Source organism: Mobula birostris, chromosome 6, assembly GCF_030028105.1.
Source record: "Mobula birostris isolate sMobBir1 chromosome 6, sMobBir1.hap1, whole genome shotgun sequence".
Classification (NCBI taxonomy): Eukaryota; Metazoa; Chordata; class Chondrichthyes; order Myliobatiformes; family Myliobatidae; genus Mobula; species Mobula birostris.
Genome location: NC_092375.1, coordinates 136,450,887 through 136,472,963, shown reverse-complemented (window position 1 = coordinate 136,472,963; position 22,077 = coordinate 136,450,887). Strand labels below are relative to the sequence as shown.

The following is a 22,077-nucleotide window of genomic DNA, read 5'->3' as shown; positions in this document are numbered from 1 at the left end:
TAAATTGACTGAAATAGTGTCAGGCAGCATTGTTTCACCTCCTCCTCCTTTCTTTATTTCACTAACCTCATAAATCTTTCGTCTAGACTGTTAACTTTCTGCTCCCATGGTGTGTTCACTTGCGATAGGCTCCACCAGGGGCATTCTCTGATCTCTCATCAGGTCAGAATGCAGCAGAGTTGCCGCCCACCCTTTCACCAAGTTAATTCAATTCACAATTCTGGACTACTCCAGTTTCTATGAATTACCCCATCACCAGATAAAGCTGCACTAATAGCACAAAGTGCCAACTCACAAGTACTGGAGGACTATATTAACAGAGTGCAATCCAGTACCCCCCTTACAGAGGGAGCAATAGACTTGCTTCATAATTACAGCTGCAATGTCACTGAGAGACCGGCTTCAAAGTGAGCTTTAGCCAAAGACCTGTGAAATTCCCCCAATGTAGGCAACGTAAACAAAGAAACAACTGTCTCATAATTTGTAGGTTAATTCTTGAGTCTGCTAAAGTTGATGAGCTTTGCCACTATAACTGTGACACTACTAATGATATCACTGTCTTCAAAGTATAAGGAGAAAAGAAAATCTCATATTTCTGCTCAAGGTTGCTACCCATTGACCAGCAGGGATGTGGATATAAATACAGTATAGACTTCATTAACAACCAAATTGAGCATAGCAAATATTACCTCCCTACAGGAAAACTCCATTGACCATTACTATTTAGGTAATTTGTATTTTTACTACACAAAAATTGAAACTTAGAGTGGTGGGAATACAGCCACGGGTATGATTTTTACTTCAAAATGAATTATCACCTAAAGACTCTAATATTATCCATAGAAGTTAAAGCACTGAGCTGCACTCCAGTGATGGACTAGCATCTTCAGAAGGATAACCAGGATCCAAATTTGTAAAAATCTGAAGTAATTCGGACATTTCTGTAATGTATGTGTAGCTGAGCAACATAATTGTACAAAGGTTGCAAGAACTATGTTCATGGATGGTTGAGATGTAAAATCAACTAATGTTTTCCATCTGTTCAACTGACGCAAGACACTGACCATGACAGCAGAAAATTATTTCAAATTGAAGTCATATGTCTGCCCTGTAAGGAAGCAGCATGTGAAAGCTTATGGGACCTTCACTGTTACCACAAGTACTCCATGAGATCTAAAACTTAGCAAGCTCCTGTGGCTCAAGGCTAATCATGCTTTTAGTAACTTTCAGTGCCTGTATGATCAAACACACGCACACTGTATGCACCATTTCCGTCTAATCAAATCCAGATTAGCCCTTTGTAAACCTCCGGAAGTCACAACACAAATACTCTTTACTCTCAGGGGCCAAGTGTCCTGCAGGCACAGAATAAGGGAAATCAAAAAGAATAAATTATGTCATCTCAAAAATGCAGGCACAATATTCATGCAGTAAAAATAAGAATTATGCCCACCTAAAATTCTGCATGTTCTAGTTCTGAAGCTGGAAGGTATTTTTCCAAAACATAAACATATATTTTGCTTTACTCAAATCTCCTTCTCCTTTATATACAGCAATACTTCTACTGTACCAAGGTAAGACTCTGCTACCATGGTCTCAATCTGATGGCCTCCTTTGGTCGGGGTCAATCATGGATGTTGCGTCCTAGCTGTTGACGTCAATACACAAGCCAGGGCAGTAAGATATGGAGAGCAAGTTGTTGCCCATACACCAGGCTCCCCCTCTCCATGAAGCTGATAAATACAAAGGAACAGCAAAGACCAATAGTTTGGCATTAGCAGCATTGCAGGAGTTGCCAGTCAGCATTGAACTGAACATAGGACTGCCTTAGAGACTCCAGCACTAGATTTTTCCTCAGGGTTTACTCCTGAAGCCTTCTACGTGAGTAGGTATAGATGCTGGCTGCAGAAACTTGAGATCAAAGTTTTCTTTGTCCCAGACATCTGCCCAAAGCCACTGGATTAAGGTGTCAGTAACCCATCTTTGTCTTTCCTCCTGTCAGTAGAAAAAGTTTCACCGGTCTTAGTAGCTAAGCCACATGTGAAGGCCAGGAGCTGGACTTGGCTGTCAGAGGCTATTTGAGACACAAGCCATTGAGAGCATTTAATAGATAGTGGGAGCTTATCCCTATTCCCCCACCCCACAAGCCACTATAACAACTCTTAAGATACATTGGTCACATTTAAAGCAAACTCCAATCACTTCTTTGTAAAGCTCTCTACCCAAACAATTTTACCTTCTTTGCTATCTCAATTTCTTTTGCATCCAGCCATAAAAATATCTCTACTAGATCACATATGGCTGCATATACAAATTCTCAACTACACGGTCTTTGTTCTCTATGAAAATTAGGTAACAAGCACATGGAACTCTTAGAAGTTCTGGTACTATTATTTGTTTATTAATTTTTTAGGAAGTGAACATCATTGGAAATATTTCTGCCATTGCCTGATAAGGCAAACTCCCCACAAGGTGCTCACACCTCATTAGCTGTGTATACTTCACCACTTTTTCTCATGCCCAACATCCCTCCCAAAGCCCAATCCAAGCTCAGCTCATCCAAAAGATCCATTTCCTAATAATTTTATTCCATTCTCAGCTATTTTCTACTTGGTCCCTTAAGGGGATCTCTCTGTTCAGCTATTGCATCTTTCCTTGCAAAGCTATCCCCTCACCACAAGTAACTCTTCTTCCAACCTCAATTCTTACTAACCATCACCCTATCACCAACTACTCATTACTATTAAAATTCCCAAAAAATTGTTGTGTCCCAAAATCTTGGATTTTTTTCTCAATGTTATTGTTCTATTTCCATTTCTGTAATGACATCAGCATTCTAACCCCAAAATTTGCTTGCAGAAATGCAAAATCCAAAGTCTCAAAAGCTCCAGACTCCGCCCCCCCGTTATCCTATGTGAGAACTAGTCCCTAAACTATCAGTTCGCCAAATGCCAGAGCCAGAAATGTTTAATTCAAAGCCAAGTCCCCATCACAAGACATATTACCAATCACCTTCCAATTATCAACCCAAATTTAATCTCATGCCCTCTAAGAACATAGATCATGACACAAACCTGGCTTTTAACAAACAACTTTAAATAACCTATTCACAATTTATACACCCAAAAATACCCAGTCCAAAATTTACATCCCAATGTCAAGTCTCAAAATATACATACATTCCGGACGAAAAAAAGCTATCAAAACACTGACGTATTTCCCAAACTATTGCTTTGTAGCCAGCAACTCTCAAACCAAACTCCATATTGACTGCTAAGTTCAACAAACAGCAAGAAATTTAGCACATGAAAATTTTCTGGCTATCACATGAAAATATTTGTAAATAAATACTTACTGGGTAGGTTTGCTTCAAGTTCTGCAACTTCTAATGGAAGAGAAAGAGATACACAAAATTAATATCCAATAAAAATTTAATGACCCAAATAATCTTTCACGGTTAGAAGCACATGATACATGAGCAGTTTATAAAATTCTCTTTAGATCTTAACTCCCAAATTAATTTTCTACCAAATTTCTACTCTTCACCCCTTTTACCAAATTTAAATGGACATGTGGATACGCAGGCAATGGGAGGATATGGATAATGTACAACTAGAAGGTATTTATTTTAATACAGCATCTTATTTTGTGTAGCCATTATAGGCTGAATGGCTTGTTCTTGCAATGATCTGTGTTCTATATTCTACATTCTATGTTTAGGAAGCATTTCTGAGTGCCTAACCTTGCTACATTCAGATATCAGTCACTGATCAAAGAGGTCAAGTGAAACAGTCATGTGTAATATATACAGTTTGTTTCTGATATAAAGCTAGGTGCAGTATGGACTTTAAGGAGGATAAAGAAAAGCTCATGGGGACTTAGACAGACAGGAAATAGCAGATGGAATGTAAGGTGGAAAATTGTGAGATCATTCACTTAGGTAGAAGAATCAAAGCAACAAAGTATTTTCTTAAATAGTGAGAGATGGAAAGTGTTGTTGATCTGAGTGACCAGAGTCTCCTTGAACACAACTCACCAAATTAACTTGCAAATTCAACAAACAATTCAGAAGGCAAATGTGGTACGTTGGTATTTATTGCAAGCATAAGAATAGAGACATCTTGATATAATTATATATAACCCTCATGAGACAGCATCTGGAATATCATGGACAGATCTGATCTTTCTACACAAGGATTCATTTACTTGTAATAGAGAGAACGTAGAGATTCATTACACATAAAAAAATATGCTTCCTGATGAAAGGTTATTGATCTGAAACTTTAACTCTGTTTCTCTATCTAGACACATGCTACTTAACCTATTGAGCATTCCCAGGATTCTCTATTATCAGAAGACATTTAGACCCAAGGCATAGCTCTGAAGAACTCCTGAAGCAATGTTACAGAGCTAGGATGTACAGGTGTCCCCCGCTTTTCGAACGCTTGCTTTACAAAACCTCACTGTTACGAAAGACCTACATCCCTGTTTTCGCTAACAGAAGGATTTTTCACTGTTACGAAAAAAGACAGCGCACGGAAAAAGCAGCGCGCGATAAAAAAAATCAGCGCACGCCCCAAGCAGCTGCGCTCCCCCAGATTCGGAACAGCATTCTCGCCAGCACTGCTTAAATACGTGCTTGTTAGCAGCCGTTTGCAAGATGAGTTCTAAGGTATCAGAAAAGCCTAAAAGAACTCGTAAGGGTGTTACACTTAGCGTAAAACTAGACATAATTAAGTATTTCAATCGTGGTGAATGAAGTAAGGACAAAGTGAGTTTGGCTTGTGGAAGCTGACGAAGATGTTGAAGAAGTTTTGGCATCCCATGACCAAGGACTGATAGATGAAGAGCTGATGCAACTGGAAGAGGAAAGGATAACAATCGAAACCGAATGAGTAATGATAAAGTACGACTTTAATTTTGAAAGGGTCCATTGGTTTAGGGCATATTTGCAAGATGGTTTGAGTCCTTACAAAGAACTGTATGATAGAAAAATGTGCGAGGCTCAGCAGTCAAGCATACTGTACTGTCATTTTTCAAGCCTTCCACATCAGACGACGAACCTCGACCTTCGACATCGAGGCAGGCAGTCACAAAAGAAGATGACCTACTTGCCCTAATGGAAACAGATGACGATGAGATGACACCCCAGTGTCCCACCACCCCAACCCCCAGGCTGCGGACGGATACCGATTCGCGGAGCATGCAGCGGTAGCCGGGAGGCACTCAGCCCATCTTTAAGAAAAAAGCCAAAACAAACATGCTAATTAATTACGTACCACTGCATGCTTCGCGGATCGGCATCGGTTTGCTGCCTGAAGGGTAGGGGCCACTGCACCACCCAAACTCCGACGACTCAGTCTAACACACCATCATCAGTGTGCTCGGCAAGCTGTCCTCCCGATTCCGGTAAGTGATACTACACTGTACATACATTATTTCTACTTTATATTGGCTGTGTATTTTTACCTGTTATTTGGTATGATTTGGCAGCTTCATAGCTTAAAGGTTACTGGAGAGCGCTTGCTCCGTGTTTCTGCCAACAGCGCTTGCGCCGTGTTTCTGCGGAGAGCTCTTGAGTGAGATTTTTGCTACGGAGAACAGGTCAGGCAATGATTGTGGAAAAGTATTTCTACTTTATATAGGCTGTGCATTTATCATATCATTCCTGCTTTTACTATATATACTGTTATTTTAGGTTTTATGTGTTATTTGGCATGATTTGGTAGGTTATTTTTGGGTCTGTGAATGTTCACAAAATTTTCCCATATAAATAAATGGTAATTGCTTCTTCGCTTTACGACATTCCAGCTTACGAACCGTTTCATAGGAACGCTCTAGAAACCTGTATAACCTGAAACAAGTGCAAGCATGCCTCCACTCATTGACGTGCTTCTCCCCAAATAACAATTGACTAATGTCAAAGGTCACACTCACCTCACCAATTCAGCCTTTAGACCATGGTTTCAATAGCAAAACTCAAAAGGATAGATCCTTGAGGATCCCAGAGCAAGGACAAGAAACTTCAGACACTTCCAGGGCTTCATCTGAACAAATCAATCTCCTGATCGACTAAAAAAAACTTCCACCAGCATGCCATCACATTGTAAGTCTAGCTAGGCCTCATAAGATGAGCTTAAAACACGCACAGAAAATGAGTCACAAACAAGAGCAAATCTGCAGATGCTGGAAATCTGAGCAACACACACAAGTGCTGGAGGAACTCAGCAGGCCAGGCAGCACCTGTAGGAAGAGGTGCAGTCGACGTTTCAGGCCGAGACCCTTCGTCAGCAGGCCAGGCAGAATCTATGGAATAAAGCATGTTGACTTTTCAGCCAAAACCTTTAGGCAGGACTGGAGAAAAGAGCTGAGCAAATTTGAAAGGTGAGGGGAGGGGAGAGAGAAACACCAGGCGAAATGTAAAACTTGGAGGGGGAGGGATGAAGCAAAGAGCTAGGAAGTTGATTGATGTAAGAGACAGAAGGCCATGAAAGAACGAAAAAAGGGAGGGGGGAGCAGCACCAGAGGGAGGTGAAGGGCAGGCAAGGAGATAACATGAGAGGGAAAAGGGGATGGGAAATGGTGAAGGCAGGGCAGTGGGGGGAGGCATTACAGGAAGTTTGCAAAATAAATGTTCATGCCACCAGGTTGGATGCTATCCAATCGGAAGCATAAGGTGTTCTTTTTCCAACCTAAGTGTGGCCTTATCACAACAGTGGCCATGGATAGACATATTGGAATGGGAAAGGGAAGTGGAATTAAAATGGGTGGCCACTGGGAGAACCCATTTGTTCTGGTGGACGGAGCACAGATGCTTGGCGAAGTGGTCTCCCAATCTACATCGGGTCTCATCGATATATAGGAGGCCACACTGGGAGCACCGAACACAGTATATGTAAAGAAGAAGGCAATGGCAAAATACTTCTGTAGAAAAGTTTGCCAAGAACAATCATGATCATAGACCACGATCGCCTACATCATAAGACGTGGCACATGATGAGGATGATGATGCCTACTCTGGGGATAATGATCTGTTACAAAAATATCTCAACACTGTACAGTCAAAGACCAATATAAATATATGAAATAGAAACCATAGAAAAACTACAGTACAGAAACAGGCCTCTTGGCCCTTCTTGGCTGTGCCGAACCATTTTCTGCCTAGTCCCACTGACCTGCACACAGACCATATCCCTCCATACACCTATGTTACGTACCCCGTAACTGGGTTGCCAAACCAGCAGAAATGGATCACTCAGTTGGAGTCTGGATTACTAGATCTAAGAAAGTTTTATTAAAGAAACAAGCAACACAGTAATCGAAAGGATAATAAATGCAACAGTTCAGCAATGATAAACACACATGTGCACAGAATTAAGATAACAGGATCAATCAAGCTCTATCGTTGTCTAGGGGTAAATGACCAATTTCAAAGTGACACAAAGTCCAGTTCAATTTAGTTCAGTTCGCAGTAATCGTTGCCATGGCGATGGACAATGTGGGGGGAGGAGAGAGAGAACGAGAACAAATGATCATTCAAAACGGCTTCCACTCACAGACCTGCGATATTGCTCACAAGCAGCTTTCGGGCGAGTCCTTTGTGATGTCACCTGGGGTCACCGACTGTGACCCCTCCTCCAGATAAGGTCGATCCTCTGCAGTGAACCCGGCACCCAAGCAAGGGCAGACACACACCGGGTTCCCGCTGATCGTACCTTTCCACCCTGTGCGTTTGTGGCCGGTACTTCCCACCGACTCGTGAGAGGCGAACCGCTTCCAGGGTCTCGTTACCTCGGGTGTCGTGTGTGTCCTGCCTTAGCGAACCTGTCCCTTTTTATCCCCCTGCTGGGGTATCGCCTGTCCATCACTTCAAACAGTTCAGGGTTCAAAGGGGGAGCCACTCTAGACAGCTCTCTCTCCCCCGTCCCTTCATTACACATCTCCAGATCGCCTGTCCATCACTTCAAACAGTTCAGGGTTCAAAGGGGGAGCCGATCTTGACAATACCCAGACTGATGGCTCCTTCATTAACACCTCCAAATGCTGCTTCATTGTGTTCCTTATCTCTCCCTCCCCTGAGGACAGGTGGCAGACCAACTGCTGATGCCACTGGTGCTAGCCCAGGCCAGCAAACATCTTAATTTATGTGTATTCTCGTCACACTTCCCCCCCTTTAAGGATTTTTACCGAGGTAAAAATTACAAACATGAGTACATTATTTGATACACACAAATATACATCTTTATCAGCTATTTGGCTAATACAGAGAATTTGAAGTTGTCAGCACCTTGACAGACAGTCAGCAATCACATTTTCTGTTTCTTTTATATGTGTTATTTATAATCCCTTAGACCAGGCTCCAATTCAACAAACTTCATAGTGGCCAAAAACACAGATGAATTGCGATCAATGTAACCTCTCATTTGGTTTTGTCCCGGACCACAATAACAAGGGTCGTCCCATTCCGACTTAGTTTTCTCTCGCAAGAGCTTAGTAGGAGGGGGAGGGGTAGTGACCGCAAAGTTATTGCAAAACTTCCTACAGTACCCCACCATCTCCAAGAGCCTTCTGAGGGCCCTCTTGTCTGTCGGGGTTGGGAGGTCAGCGATAGCCTGCACTGTAGCTTGCATCGCTGCCAGCTGCCCCTGTGTCACCACAATTCCCAGGTAAGTGACCTTCGTGTGGCCAAATTCATTTTTTTCAAGGTTCACTATCAAGCTGGCTTCAGACAGCCGTATTAAATTGCCAATACACACCTCCGTGTTCGTCAGCCCTTTAGTCACTGAATTACTCATTCTATATGTGTGTTGTTTACTAGGCTGGCCTATTGTAACAGACACCACCCAATGTCCCAGCTCTTTGCATTGCCTCGGGACAATCAAACACACGGGTGCGAGTCGTTTAATTACTTCTCCTAAAGAGTCGCTTTGTTCGGGGATTACGGGAGAGACCTTATCAGTAGACCTGGCCAAAACAATAGCCTTCTCCCATCTGATCGATCCCATACTAATCTTTTCAAAATGGTTTTTTTCTCTTATCAGGGGCCCCCTAGCTTCATTGATTTCCACACTAACACCGACTAGGTTTGTTAGCATATCAAAAGCCTGTGACCGTCTCAGTTCGCGTCGGTCATGATCAATAACATCCTTCCCCCTGGGCAGCCGGTAAACCTCTTTCATGATTCCACCAACTGTTTCCTCCAGCACCGCAAGATGTCCACCGGGGGGTACCTCGTGGGCCAAGTTAAAAATCTCATCCTCATAACTCTTTTGCACCACCCCCCATTCCTCATCTGCGGGTACTGTACTTGATTTCCCTTTCTTCCTTAGCACTTCCTCCTACGCACAATAGCCTACTAGTTCCCTGGTTAAGGCTGTGTCAGAGAGAGCTGTCTCTGCCAAAACCATCAGCCCCTCGTCTCGCTCCTGCGTCTGCACAAATTCTTTCCTGGCTACTGCTATGTCTGTCCCAGCTCCCTCACTACCTCTTGTCTCACTACACTCCTTCTTTTCATTTTCTACCCCCGTCTCGTACAAGACTGGCAGAAACGTTTCAGCTAAATTCACTACTGCGGTCCCGTGATAAACCTGTGAGTCCATGGGCGGGGCCTCAATGCTGGCAGGCTGACCTGTCAATCTCACGACTGGGAACACGATTCCCCCGGCGATGTCATTACCGAGCAAGACTTCCACGCCTTTCATCGGTAATTCGGACCTCACCCCAATCGTGACTAGTCCAGAGACCAGTTTGCTTTGTAAGTGTACCTGGTGCAAAGGGACTGACTCTGTCCCTTCCCCAATACCTTTGACCTTGACCTCCCCAGTCTGGGTCTCTGAGCTAAACTCTAATACACTCTTCAGTATCAGTGACTGACACGCTCCCGTGTCTCTCCAGATCCGCACTGGAACTGGTTTTAACCCCTCCTTCACTGACACCAATCCGGCTGAGATAAACCTCTCGCGCCCTTCCTGAACTTTGGCAGACCTGTCCTTCCCTAGCGGTTCGCTTAACAGCTCGATACAGCCAGTCAAAATCGCTGTCTTCCCTTTTCCCGTCTCCTTCTTTGGGGCAAAGCACCTGGACGCAAAGTGTCCAACTTTCCCGCAATTATAACAGACGACCCCAGGAGACTTCCTACCAGACTGCTCCCGGTCTACCTTATCCTTCTCACTAGTCCCCGGCTTACTTTCTGACTTTTCCGGCGGACTCTCCCCGCCGTCCTGACTACCCTTCTGGTAGCCTTTACTCGGGGCAAACTTCATTTTATGCGTCAACACATACTCATCCGCTAACTTAGCAGTTGCGGCTAACGTGGCTGCCTCTTTCTCATCTAGGTAGGGTCTCATACCCTCAGGGACACAACCTTTAAACTGCTCAATCAGGATCAGCTGTAGTAGTCTGTCATAATCCCCCTCTACCCCCTTTGAGGCGCACCAACGCTCACAATATGTCTGCATCTCACGGGCAAACTCTAAATACGTGCGGTCCCACTGCTTCCTCGCATTCCGGAACCTCTGCCAGTATGCCTCCGGGACCAACTCATAAATCCTGAGGATGGCCTCTTTCACCACCTCATACCTCTGGGCATCTTCCGCGGACAAAGCTGAGTAAGCTTCTTGGGCTTTCCCTTTCAGTACACTCTGAAGTAAAACAGCCCACTTATCCCTCGGCCAGTCCTGACTTATAGCCACTGTTTCGAAATGAAGGAAGTACCGATCCACATCGGTATCGTCAAATGGGGGAACCAGCCTAACCTCCTGGGTCACCCGGAACCCTCCACCTTGGTTCGGCACGAGCCCCTGCTCTGCCCTTATCTTTAACTTCTTCAACTTGAATTCCCTTTCCCTCTGTTTCTCCTCTCGCTGCAACTGTCTCTCTCTCTCTCTTGCCTTTTTAACTCTCTCTCCTGCTCTTCTCACTGTAACTGTCTGTCCCTCTCCTTCTCTTCTCGCTCCAACTGTCGTACCCAGAACTCGTGCTCGAGTCTCAGTTTTTCAAGCTGCACCTGTACCACGTCTCCAGCAGGTTTTTCAATAGACACCACCTCCAGCTCGCCTTGGGGAAACACACCTTTAGATACATAGTGCTCTACGATAGCTCTGTGTATCTCCTCTCTTCTCATTGTCGACTTCCCCTTAGCAAGATTCAACCGTTTGGCCACAGCTACCAATTCCGATTTCCTGGCATCCTCTAATGCCTCCAAGGTTGGCGCCTTTATAAATTCCTCAACCTCCATTTCTGCTGTTTGTCTTTTCTTTCTTTCGGGAATTTTGACCCAATCAATTTACTCCGTCCCACATTTAGCGTTCAAAATCGCGGACGAGAACCCCACTTATGTTACATACCCCGTAACTGGGTTGCCAAACCAGCAGAAATGGATCACTCAGTTGGAGTCTGGATTACTAGATCTAAGAAAGTTTTATTAAAGAAACAAGCAACACAGTAATCGAAAGGATAATAAATGCAACAGTTCAGCAATGATAAACACACGTGCACAGAATTAAGATAACAGGATCAATCAAGCTCTATCATTGTCTAGGGGTAAATGACCAATTTCAAAGTGACACAAAGTCCAGTTCAATTTAGTTCAGTTCGCAGTAATCGTTGCCATGGCGATGGACAATGTGGGGGGGAGGAGAGAGAGAACGAGAACAAATGATCATTCAAAACGGCTTCCACTCACAGACCTGCGATATTGCTCACAAGCAGCTTTCGGGCGAGTCCTTTGTGATGTCACCTGGGGTCACCGACTGTGACCCCTCCTCCAGATGCGGTCGATCCTCTGCAGTGAACCCGGCACTCAAGCAAGGGCGGACACACACCGGGTTCCCGCTGATCGTACCTTTCCACCCTGTGCGTTTGTGGCCGGTACTTCCCACCGACTCGTGAGAGGCGAACCGCTTCCAGGGTCTCGTTACCTCGGGTGTCGTGTGTGTCCTGCCTTAGCGAACCTGTCCCTTTTTATCCCCCTGCTGGGGTATTGCCTGTCCATCACTTCAAACAGTTCAGGGTTCAAAGGGGGAGCCGCTCTAGACAGCTCTCTCTCCCGTCCCTTCATTACACATCTCCAGATCGCCTGTCCATCACTTCAAACAGTTCAGGGTTCAAAAGGGGAGCCGATCTTGACAATACCCAGACTGATGGCTCCTTCAGTAACACCTCCAAATTCTGCTTCATTGTGTGCCTTATCTCTCCCTCCCCTGAGGACAGGTGGCAGACCAGCTGCTGATGCCACTGGTGCTAGCCCAGGCCAGCAAACATCTTAATTTATGTGTATTCTCGTCACACCTCCCATCCATGTATCTGTCCAACTTATTCTTAAATGTTAAAAAAGAACCCACATTTATCACCTCATCTGGCAGCTCATTCCATACTCCCACCACTCTCTGTGTGAAGAAGCCCCCCTAATGTTCCTTTTAAACTTTTCCCCCCTTACCCTAAACCCATGTCCTCTGGTTTTTTTCTCCCCTTGCCTCAGTGGAAAAAGCCTGCTTGCATTCACTCTATCTATACCCATCATAATTTTATATACCTCTATCAAATCTCCCCTCATTCTTCTACGCTCTAGGGAATAAAGTCCTAACCTATTCAACCTTTCTCTGTAACTGAGTTTCTCAAGTCCCGGCAACATCCTTGTAAACGTTCTCTGCACTCTTTCAACCTTATTTACATCCTTCCTGTAATTTGGTGACCAAAACTGAACACAATACTCCAGATTCGGCCTCACCAATGCCTTACACAACCTCATCATAACATTCCAGCTCTTATACTCAATACTTTGATTAATAAAGGCCAATGTACCAAAAGCTCTCTTTACGACCCTATCTACTTGTGACGCCACTTTTAGGGAATTTTGTATCTGTTTTCCCAGATCCCTCTGTTCTACTGCACTCCTCAGTGCCTTACCATTAACCCTGTATAAATAAATGAAGTATATGGAAAGAAATACAATACTGATCAGGAAGATTACCTTGAATGCAGCATGTAACAGAAAAATCTTCCGAATGCCAGTTTTCCAAATCATTAAAATAGGGAAGACATTGAAATATGATTTCACCAGGAAAACAGAACTTTCTGAAGTTCTTTCTGCCACTTAAACTCCAGGTCTGTGATTGATCTACGGGAGGAGAAGATGGCGGCGCGACGCAGCACACGCAGCTCTCCAGTGAAATGGTATCGTATTTGTAAGTAGGATGCCATGCACAATTCTGATTTGATGGAGACAGACGTGAGAAGGCACAAAGGAGCATCTGGAGAAATTTCTGAAATGCCCAGTTCGCTGCCACTGCTACTGTACAATTAAGAATCTCCGGAGGGGAAGCCCCAAAATCCCCGGCTTTGCCTGCTGCTGGCGACCGAGGCTGGGGTCGAAGCATTCGGCAGAGATGGTGCTCGGTACTCGGTGTCGGAGGACTGATCGGAGCTCGAAGTTTTCGGACGACTCAGAGTCAGACTGTGGTCGGGTATGGCAGGGAGAGTTTTCTTCCTTCTCCCGTCTGCGTGAGATGTGGGACTTTCTAGAGACTTTGAACTTTTTTACTGTGCCATGGCCTGTTCTTCATCAAGTTATGGTATTGTTGCACTGTTGTAATTATATGTTATAATTATGTGGTTTTGTTTTTTTCAGTCTTGGTCTGTCCTGTGTTTCTGTGATATCACACCGGAGGAATATTGTAACATTTCTTAATGCATGCATTACTAAATGACAATAAAAGAGAACTGTGTGTCCTCATAATCTAATCTAATCTATCAAATAGATGACAGAGCACAATATTCACTGCCAACCTGTAAGAAAGTTGGGCTTTTGAGTCAACTCAATAAATATTAGCTCAAGCACTAGAAAACTGAAACATAAAAAAAGCTGAAAACATTCAAAAGATTTAAAATATCATCAATATGAAGCAGAGCTTACACAGGTGCCATCTAGTTTTATGAATATTTCCAGAATTTCTGTTTTTGCTTTCATATACACCCTATCCTCGTTATGTGCGAGGGATATGTTCCTCGAAGTTGACGCATAATGTGAACAATTATTTAAATGGAGAAAATAGGGATGCGTTCCAGAGGGCTTCCTAAATATGCTTTATCTATAATTTATTCACATTTTTATACTAATATGACACAAAAGCAGTACAAGACAACATTCTTTTTATTATATTTAATCAATTTAAGGTAATATTCAATGTAATAAATCATAGAAAGTTAACATCCTCTGGTGTACAGTACTCACCAACAGTGGCAGGTGTGTTCGCTCCGGGAGATGAGTGGTTGTTGTGGTGTCTGGCAGCTTTACACGGATAAGGTGGATGGTTGTGGTCGTCAGGATAATATCAAGCACAGCAAGGGGTGAAGGAAGACTCACAGAACTCTTAGAACTGCCCGCAGCAGAAAGATTACAGCGATTTGCATAAAGTGGTGAGGGTTGTTTGCTTAGCAGCATTTTGTTTTTCAGCATAAATTTGCTTGTAGGGAAGAAGGGTTGACGGCAGGGAATGACTGAAATGCTGACTCCGTTCTAAACGTGGGTCCATGTCCATCGCCATTTGTGCCAAGTGTTCCAACTTCCACCATTCCCTCACCGTTGGTAAACTCCCGGGATTTTCAAAATCATCTGTTGCTCACAGCATCTGAGAGATAGTTCGCCGTAAAAAAAATACGTACGCCTTGAACGTGGATTACACCTTGGTCGAGTAGTTCAATCAGCGATGTTGTATTAAGCGGCAGGAAACGCACTGTTATGTTAGGACGAATGCTGTCCAAGTGCTTAGGATGGGCTGGCGCATTGTCAAGCAACAAAAGAACTTTAAAGGCAAGATTTGGTTGACGACAGTAGGGTACCAGAGCTGTGTTACCTTCAGCTGATGCCGCGCTGTTTATAATTTCCAACTTTTTTTTCAAGTGTTAAAGCGGTTCTCTGCCACTCGGCTGACGGCCCAAGATATGACATTGGACGCTTAGGAGGCATAATTAAATATTTCAAGCACAAAATCACTGCACCGTAGGTAAAACCAACAGAAGTTTAAGATCGCGCATCCATACCTTGCCAAACCCAATGCAAGAGTGGTGGGAGAGAGATTGTGAGGCACGCGCACCTGACTTGTATTGGTGGAAAAGCAGTTCTTCTCGTCCCAACAGTGAGACTGTGAGGTGTGCGCACGTGACTTGTATCGGCGGGAAGGCAGTGCTCCTCGCATAACTGTGAATTTTGGACGCATATAACGAGACGTTGGTAGAAATACGTTCCTCACATAACTGTGAATCCACATAGTCTGAAGACGCATATAACGAGGATAGGGTGTACTCCATGTCAGTTGTTGTCATTTTCCATTTTAATGAACACAATTGTGTAAGTCACTCATCTAACCTCTTCACACCTTGCAGAGGCTGATGGGGTGCTTTCATTCCTGTCAGCAAATCCCCTACTAAAGGCCAGATTTGCACACATTATTTTGCATGTAATCCACCTTTTTTTTTGCCACCTCAAATTCTGCATCTCATATGGTTTCAGACACACATCACAACTGCCTCAAGATTTCTGAACTGACTTTCCATAATGTCTGGTTTAATCTAACAGCCTTAAGCCTAACAGCAGGTGATTATCCCTTGGAAACAATTTATACTTCAAACCCTTTTCAGCTCATGACTCAGATACTATCTCTTCATTAGTGGGTTCAGAAGCTGCCTCTTTGAACACAACCACCTTGTAAAGGATATTACGCAAATATATCAACTAAACCTCACGTCATTGTTTTCTGCACTCAGTTCCTGACTCAAATTAACAAATTTATTACAATGATGGTATTAACACTTAGTCACCACATCAATTGTGAATCTCTAGAGGTTACATGCCAAACTGTGAGAAGAAACTTCTCCCACAAACATATCATTTGAATAAACATCATTGCACATTTATAAAGAGCAGAGGTTTTATTTGAAGGTTAGTAGTTCTTCAAATGGGAACAGTGATTTTCTTGACAGAGCGTTCTGCTCCAATTCAAATATATCAGAATTGCTTTGAAATGATCCACATCACTACAGTCAGGTTATTTACTGAATAGTGATTTCCTTATTTGTTACTATTTTTATTCCGTTTGAGCTCCAGCGCAAATTGATGCCGGCATTCATTTTCAGAACAAAGAGTGACTTACATCAAAACAATACGGGTTACACCACAGCCAGTCAGGGACAGACAGTGAAATACATTAGTACTGAATTCATTCTCTGGAATCAACGGATACAAGAAAAGGAAAATCACTAACATTTTTGTTTAAACTAAAAACATTATTTTGTCATTCTCTTTCATTAGGAGTCATGCTTTTACAGCACAATATAATTTAGTTATCATAATATGAAGTAATTTCATGTCAGACAAATTAAAATATGTCTCTTCAAGTTGATGAGCCCCGCCTGATTCTAGATATGGCTTGCAGAGAAGGATTAGAGAATCTAATGCTTATCAATTTATGCTGTACACTATCAGACAAATTGGGACTGGGTGAAAAGAACACAGAGATTGAGCTAGAGCTGGAAGGAAGTCTGATTTCCCATCTTCCCTCCTGACAGAGGGATCTACTGTTCATCCAGCGCCAAAACACGTGGCGAGGCGTGAGGTGAACAGAGATGACAAATAAAGACAAAGAAGCATCACAAAGGCTTTGCAATGATGAGAATCAAATATTTTGAAATTCTAGTCAAAATCATTGAAGTAAACTTCCACCAGCATTCAAAATCTGGCTGACATTTTTTGGGCATATTGACAGAAACTTAAATGAATACAACTTGCAGAACTGGTTAAACACATCAGTTCGCGTACCGTCCCAACCGTTCAACAGACAATGCCATTGCCATCACCCTCCACCTGGCCTTAACCCACCTGGACAAAAAAGACACGTACGTTCGAATGCTGTTCATAGACTTCAGTTCAGCATTCAACACAATCATTCCTCGGAAACTGATTGGAAAGCTGAGCCTACTGGGCCTGAACACCTCCCTCTGCAACTGGATCCTAGACTTCCTGACTGGGAGACTTCAGTCAGTCCGGATTGGAAGCAGCATCTCCAACACCATCACACTGAGCACGGGGGCCCCCCAGGGCTGCGTATTCAGTCCACTGCTGTTCACTCTGCTGACCCACAACTGTGCTGCAACACAGAGCTCAAACCACATCATCAAGTTCACCGATGACACGACCGTGGTGGGTCTCATCAGCAAGAATGACGAGTCAGCATACAGAGAGGAGGAGCAGCAGCTAACGGACTGGTGCAGAGCCAACAACCTGTCTCTGAATGTAAACAAAAGAGATGGTTGTTGACTCCAGGAGGACATGGAGCGACCACTCTCCGCTGAACATTGACGACTCCTCCGTAGAGATCGTTAAGAACACCAAATTTCTTGGTGTTCACCTGGCAGAGAATCTCACTTGGTCCCAAAGAAAGCCCAGCAGCGTCTCTACTTTCTGCGAAGGCTGAGGAAAGTCCATCTCCCAACCCTATCCTCACATTCTACAGAGGTTGTATTGAGAGCATCCTGAGCAGCTGCATCACGGCTGGTTCGGAAATGGCACCATCTCGGACCGCAAGACCCTGCAGCGGATAGTGAGGTTGGGTGACAAGATCATCGGGGTCTCTCTTCCCGCCATTACAGACATTTACACCACACGCTGCATCCGTAAAGCAAACAGCATTATGAGGGACCCCACGCACCCCTCATATAAACTCTTCTTCCTCCTGCCATCTGGAAAAAGGCACCGAAGCATTCGGGCTCTCACGACCAGACTATGTAACAGTTTCTTCCCCCAAGCCATCAGACTCCTCAATACCCAGAGCCTGGCTTGACACCAACCTACTATACCCTCTATTGTGCCTACTGTCTTGTGTATTATTTATTATTACTTATTGTAGTGCCTGCACTGTTTTGTGCACTTTATGCAGTCCTGGATAGGTCTGTAGTCTAGTGTAGTTTTTGTGTTTTTTCTTACCTAATTCAGTGTAGTTTTTGTATTGTTTCATGTAGCACCATGGCCCTGGAAAATGTTGTCTCATTTTTACTATGTTCTGTACTAGCAGTTATAGTTGAAATGACAATAAAAAGTGACTTGACTTGACTAAGGTGCTTGACAAAGTCCCTCATGGGAGGCTCATCCAGTAGATTAAAATGCGTGTGATCCACAGTGACTGGTCATTTGGATTCTGAACTGTCTTGCCCAATGTAAGACAGAGGGTAGTGGTCAATGAGCCAACAGCTTAAGTTTCAAGCCAAGACCCTTCACCAGAACTGATGAAGGATCTCAGCCCAAAACATCGAATGTTTACTCTTTTGCATAAATGCTGCTTGGGTTACACAGCATGTGCTATAAGGAGAGTTTGGACAAACATCTGTTGTTTTTTCTGGACCAGCAGAGACTGAGGGGAGACCTGAAAGAAGCTGATAAGATAGATAAATAGACATACAATACCTTTTTCCCAGGGTCAAAGTGTCTAATACTAGAGGCCATGTGTTAAAGGTTAAAGGGGGCAAGTTCAAAGAAGTCAGAAGGAGCAAATTTTGATTTACACAAACAGTGATGGATGCCTGGAATATGTTGCCGGGGTGGAAGTCGAAGCAAACGCGATAGAGATATTTAAGTGGCTCTTAGTTAGGAACATGAATGCGCACAGAATGGAGTGATTGGCAGAAGGGATTAGGTTACTCTGGAATTTAATTACTAGCTTAATTATGTTGGCACAACATCATGGGCCAAAGGACCCATTCTTGTGTTGTGTTTTTCTATGTTCCAACACTGATAACAGTACACCACACAAATGGAAGCCATTTGGTCCTTTATATCTGTGCTGGCTTAATGATGGTTAGCTGGAACGCTTGGAGACACGGCCCATTCCGACCAGCATCTCTCCGGAGCAGACGACCATACAGAAGTGATGGCGGAGACCTCAAGGTGCCCCAGACGCTTCCCCGGAGCGACCACCGTAAAGCCCCGTTGGTGGCCATCCACACCTGCCGGAAGTGAGGCCTCCGCCGCCGACCTCGGAAATCGAGCCCGAGGCTCGGCTGGAGCGGAGGCCTCCGCAACCGTGACTCGGCTTAAGGACTTATTTCAGCAAGGAGCCTGGCCATCTAGGATTAAGTGTCGGCTTTGGGGCCTGACCCAATCGACAGCCCGGCCCCCGACAACTGGAAGTGGCAGCGGAGCCTCCCCCATTACTCGGCCTGACCCGGAGCGTCCGACGACCCAACCAGCTGATCGATTCCCGCGGGACGCATCCACCTACCTCAAAGAGCTGACAACAACACACTGCATCGATGGAAACCTGGAAGGGTGCACTACTTACCAAGGAAACGTGGGAAGAGAGCTGGGCTGCTGGTCAGATTGAAGCTGAGGGGCTTCAGGGTCCCTATGCCCACCATCCTACTAGCTAATGTGCAAGCCATAGAGAACAAGGTGGATGATCTTAAAGGGAGACTCACCTACTGCAGGGAGATGCAGAACTGCTGCGTATTCTGTTTCACTGAGACCTGGCTCTCCCCTGCCACCCCCGACTGTGCCATCCGACCGGAGGGATTTTTGATCCATCAGATGGACCACACGGTGTCTTCGGGCAAGATGAGGGGAGGTGGTGTCTGCCTACTGATCAACACTGCATGGTGCTCAGACACAGTGGCACTGACAAGCTCCTGCAGCCCAGACCTGGAACACATGTCGGTGAAGTGTCGTCCCTACTATCTGTCACGGGAATTCACCTTGGTCATACTAACAGCGGTCTACATTCCCCCCCAGGCGGACGTGGAGTGTGCTCTGAACATACTGTATGCCAACATCAGTGAACTTAAGACCAGGTATCCGGAGGCTTTGCTCATTATAGCCGAGGACTTTAACCAGGCCAACCTCAGAAAGGCACTGCCAAAGTTATACTAACATGTCTCCTGCCCCACTAGAGGCCAGAATATACTTGACCACTGCTACACAGCAGTCAAGGATGCCTACCGTTCTGTCCCATGACCTCACTTCGGAAAATTGGACCATCAGGCCGTACTCCTCCTCCCGGCTTACAAACAGAAACTGAAGCGGGAGGTCACAGTGTCAAAAGTAGTGTCGCGTTGGATGGAGGAAACGGATGAGGTCCTCCTTGACTGCTTTGAATTGGTGGACTAGTTAGTATTCAAGGACTCGGCAGCTAACCTCGATGAATATGCCTCAGCTGTCATGGACTTCATTTGGAAATGCACGGAGGACTGTGTGTCTCGCAAGACAATCCGAGTATTCCCTAATCGGAAACCTTGGATGAATTATGAGGTCAAATCCCTTTTAAAGGCTAGAGCTGCGGCTTTTAGGTCCGGGGATACCAGTCGCTACACGGAATCCAGGTGTGAACTCTGGAAAGCCATTAAGGGCACCAAGAGGCAATATCGAGCCAAGTTGGAAGCCCATGCTAACCAAAGGGATGCCAGTAGACTATGGCAGGGTCTAAATGAGATCACTGGGCGCAAAGAAAAGGCTGGGAATATCAATAACTGCAGCGCTTCTCTTCCTGACAAACAACGTATTCTACGCAAGATTCAAACAGAAGAGGAGCATCCCGCTCCCTCCGGATGAACCGGACCTGGTGGCATAGAGATTCATCATCACCGAAGAGGACGTTAGAAGGGCCTTCCTGAAGATAAATCCAAGGAAGGCGATGGGCCCAGATGGCGTCCCAGGACAGGTTCTCCGGGCCCGTGCAAGCGAGCTAGCTGAACTGTTTGCTGACATCTTCAACTGCTCCTTGCTTCAGTCTAAGATCCCCTCGTGTTTTAAGAAGGCAATGATAATCCCAGTGCCGAAGAAGAGAGAGATGGCATGCCTGAATGACTATCCACCTGTGGCTCTGACATCAATTGCTATGAAGTGCTTCGAGAGATTTGTTATGGCACACATCAACCACAGCCTATTGGTCAACCTCGACGCTTTGCAATTCGCCTACCGGAGCAACAGGTCAATGGCAGATGCCATCTCTCTGGCCCTACATTCCTCCTTAGAACACCTAGAGAATAAAGACGCATACGTAAGGCTCCTTTTCATTGACTACAGCTCTGCCTTTAATAACATCATGCCAAATAAACTGATTCCTAAGCTTCGGAACCTGGGCCTTAGCACTCAGATCTGCAGCTGGATCTTCAACTTCCTCACAGACAGGACCCAGGCTGTAAAAATAGGGGACAAGTTCTCCTCTACAATCACTCTGAACACCGGTGCCCCACAAGGCTGTGTACTCAGCCCCCCGCTGTACTCACTGTACGCCCATGATTGTGTAGCCAAGTTTCCATCAAACTCAATATATAAGTTTGCTGATGACACAACAATTGTAGGCCGTATCTCAGGTAATGATGAGTTTAAGCACAGAGAGGAAATTAAGAACCTGGTGGCATGGTGCGAAGACAATAACCTATCCCTCAACATCAGCAAGACGAAGGAATTGGTTGTTGGCTTCAGAAGGAGTAGCGAACCGCACGACCCAATTTACATCGGTGGTGCGCAAGTGGAACAGGTCAAAAGCTTTAAGTTCCTCGGGGCCAATATCACAAATGACCTGACTTGGTCCAACCAAGCGGAGTTCACTGCCAAGAAGGCCCAACAGCGCCTTTACTTCCTGAGAAAACTAAAGAAATTTGGCCTGTCCCCTAAAGCCCTCACTAATTTTTATAGATGCACCGTAGAAAGCATTCTTCTAGGGTGCATCACAACCTGGTATGGAAGTTGTCCTGGCCAAGACCAAAAAGCTGCAGAAGATTGTGAACATGGCGCAGCACATCACACAAACCAATCTTCCGTCCATGGACTCACTTTACACCGCATGCTGTCGGAGCAGTGCTGCCAGGATAATCAAGGACACGACCCACCCAGCCAACACACTTTTCGTCCTCTTCCCTCCAGGAGAAGGCTCAAGAGCTTGAAGACTCATACGGCCAGATTTGGGAACAGCTTCTTTCCAACTGTGATAGGACTGCCGAACGGATCCTGACCCAGATCTGGGCCGTACCCTAAGTACCCTCCAAATATCCGGACCTGACTCTCGGTTTTTTTGCATGACCTTACTTTCCATT

At 44.9% G+C, this 22,077-nt stretch overlaps 1 protein-coding gene across 8 annotated transcripts in view; it reads right to left on the bottom strand.

Annotated features, from left to right (window-relative positions):
• Nucleotides 1-22,077, bottom strand: part of ube2f (ubiquitin-conjugating enzyme E2F (putative)) — a 207,775-nt gene that overhangs the window by 111,446 nt on the left and 74,252 nt on the right. For all 8 annotated transcript variants that reach the window (XR_011886412.1, XM_072261430.1, XM_072261428.1 and 5 more), the window contains one exon: nucleotides 3,356-3,385. Coding sequence is in view for 6 of the 8 variants with exons in the window: in XM_072261430.1 (XP_072117531.1) it covers nucleotides 3,356-3,385 (30 nt within the window). In the remaining 2 variants the exon portion in view is untranslated. The remainder of the gene's footprint in view (nucleotides 1-3,355; nucleotides 3,386-22,077) is intronic.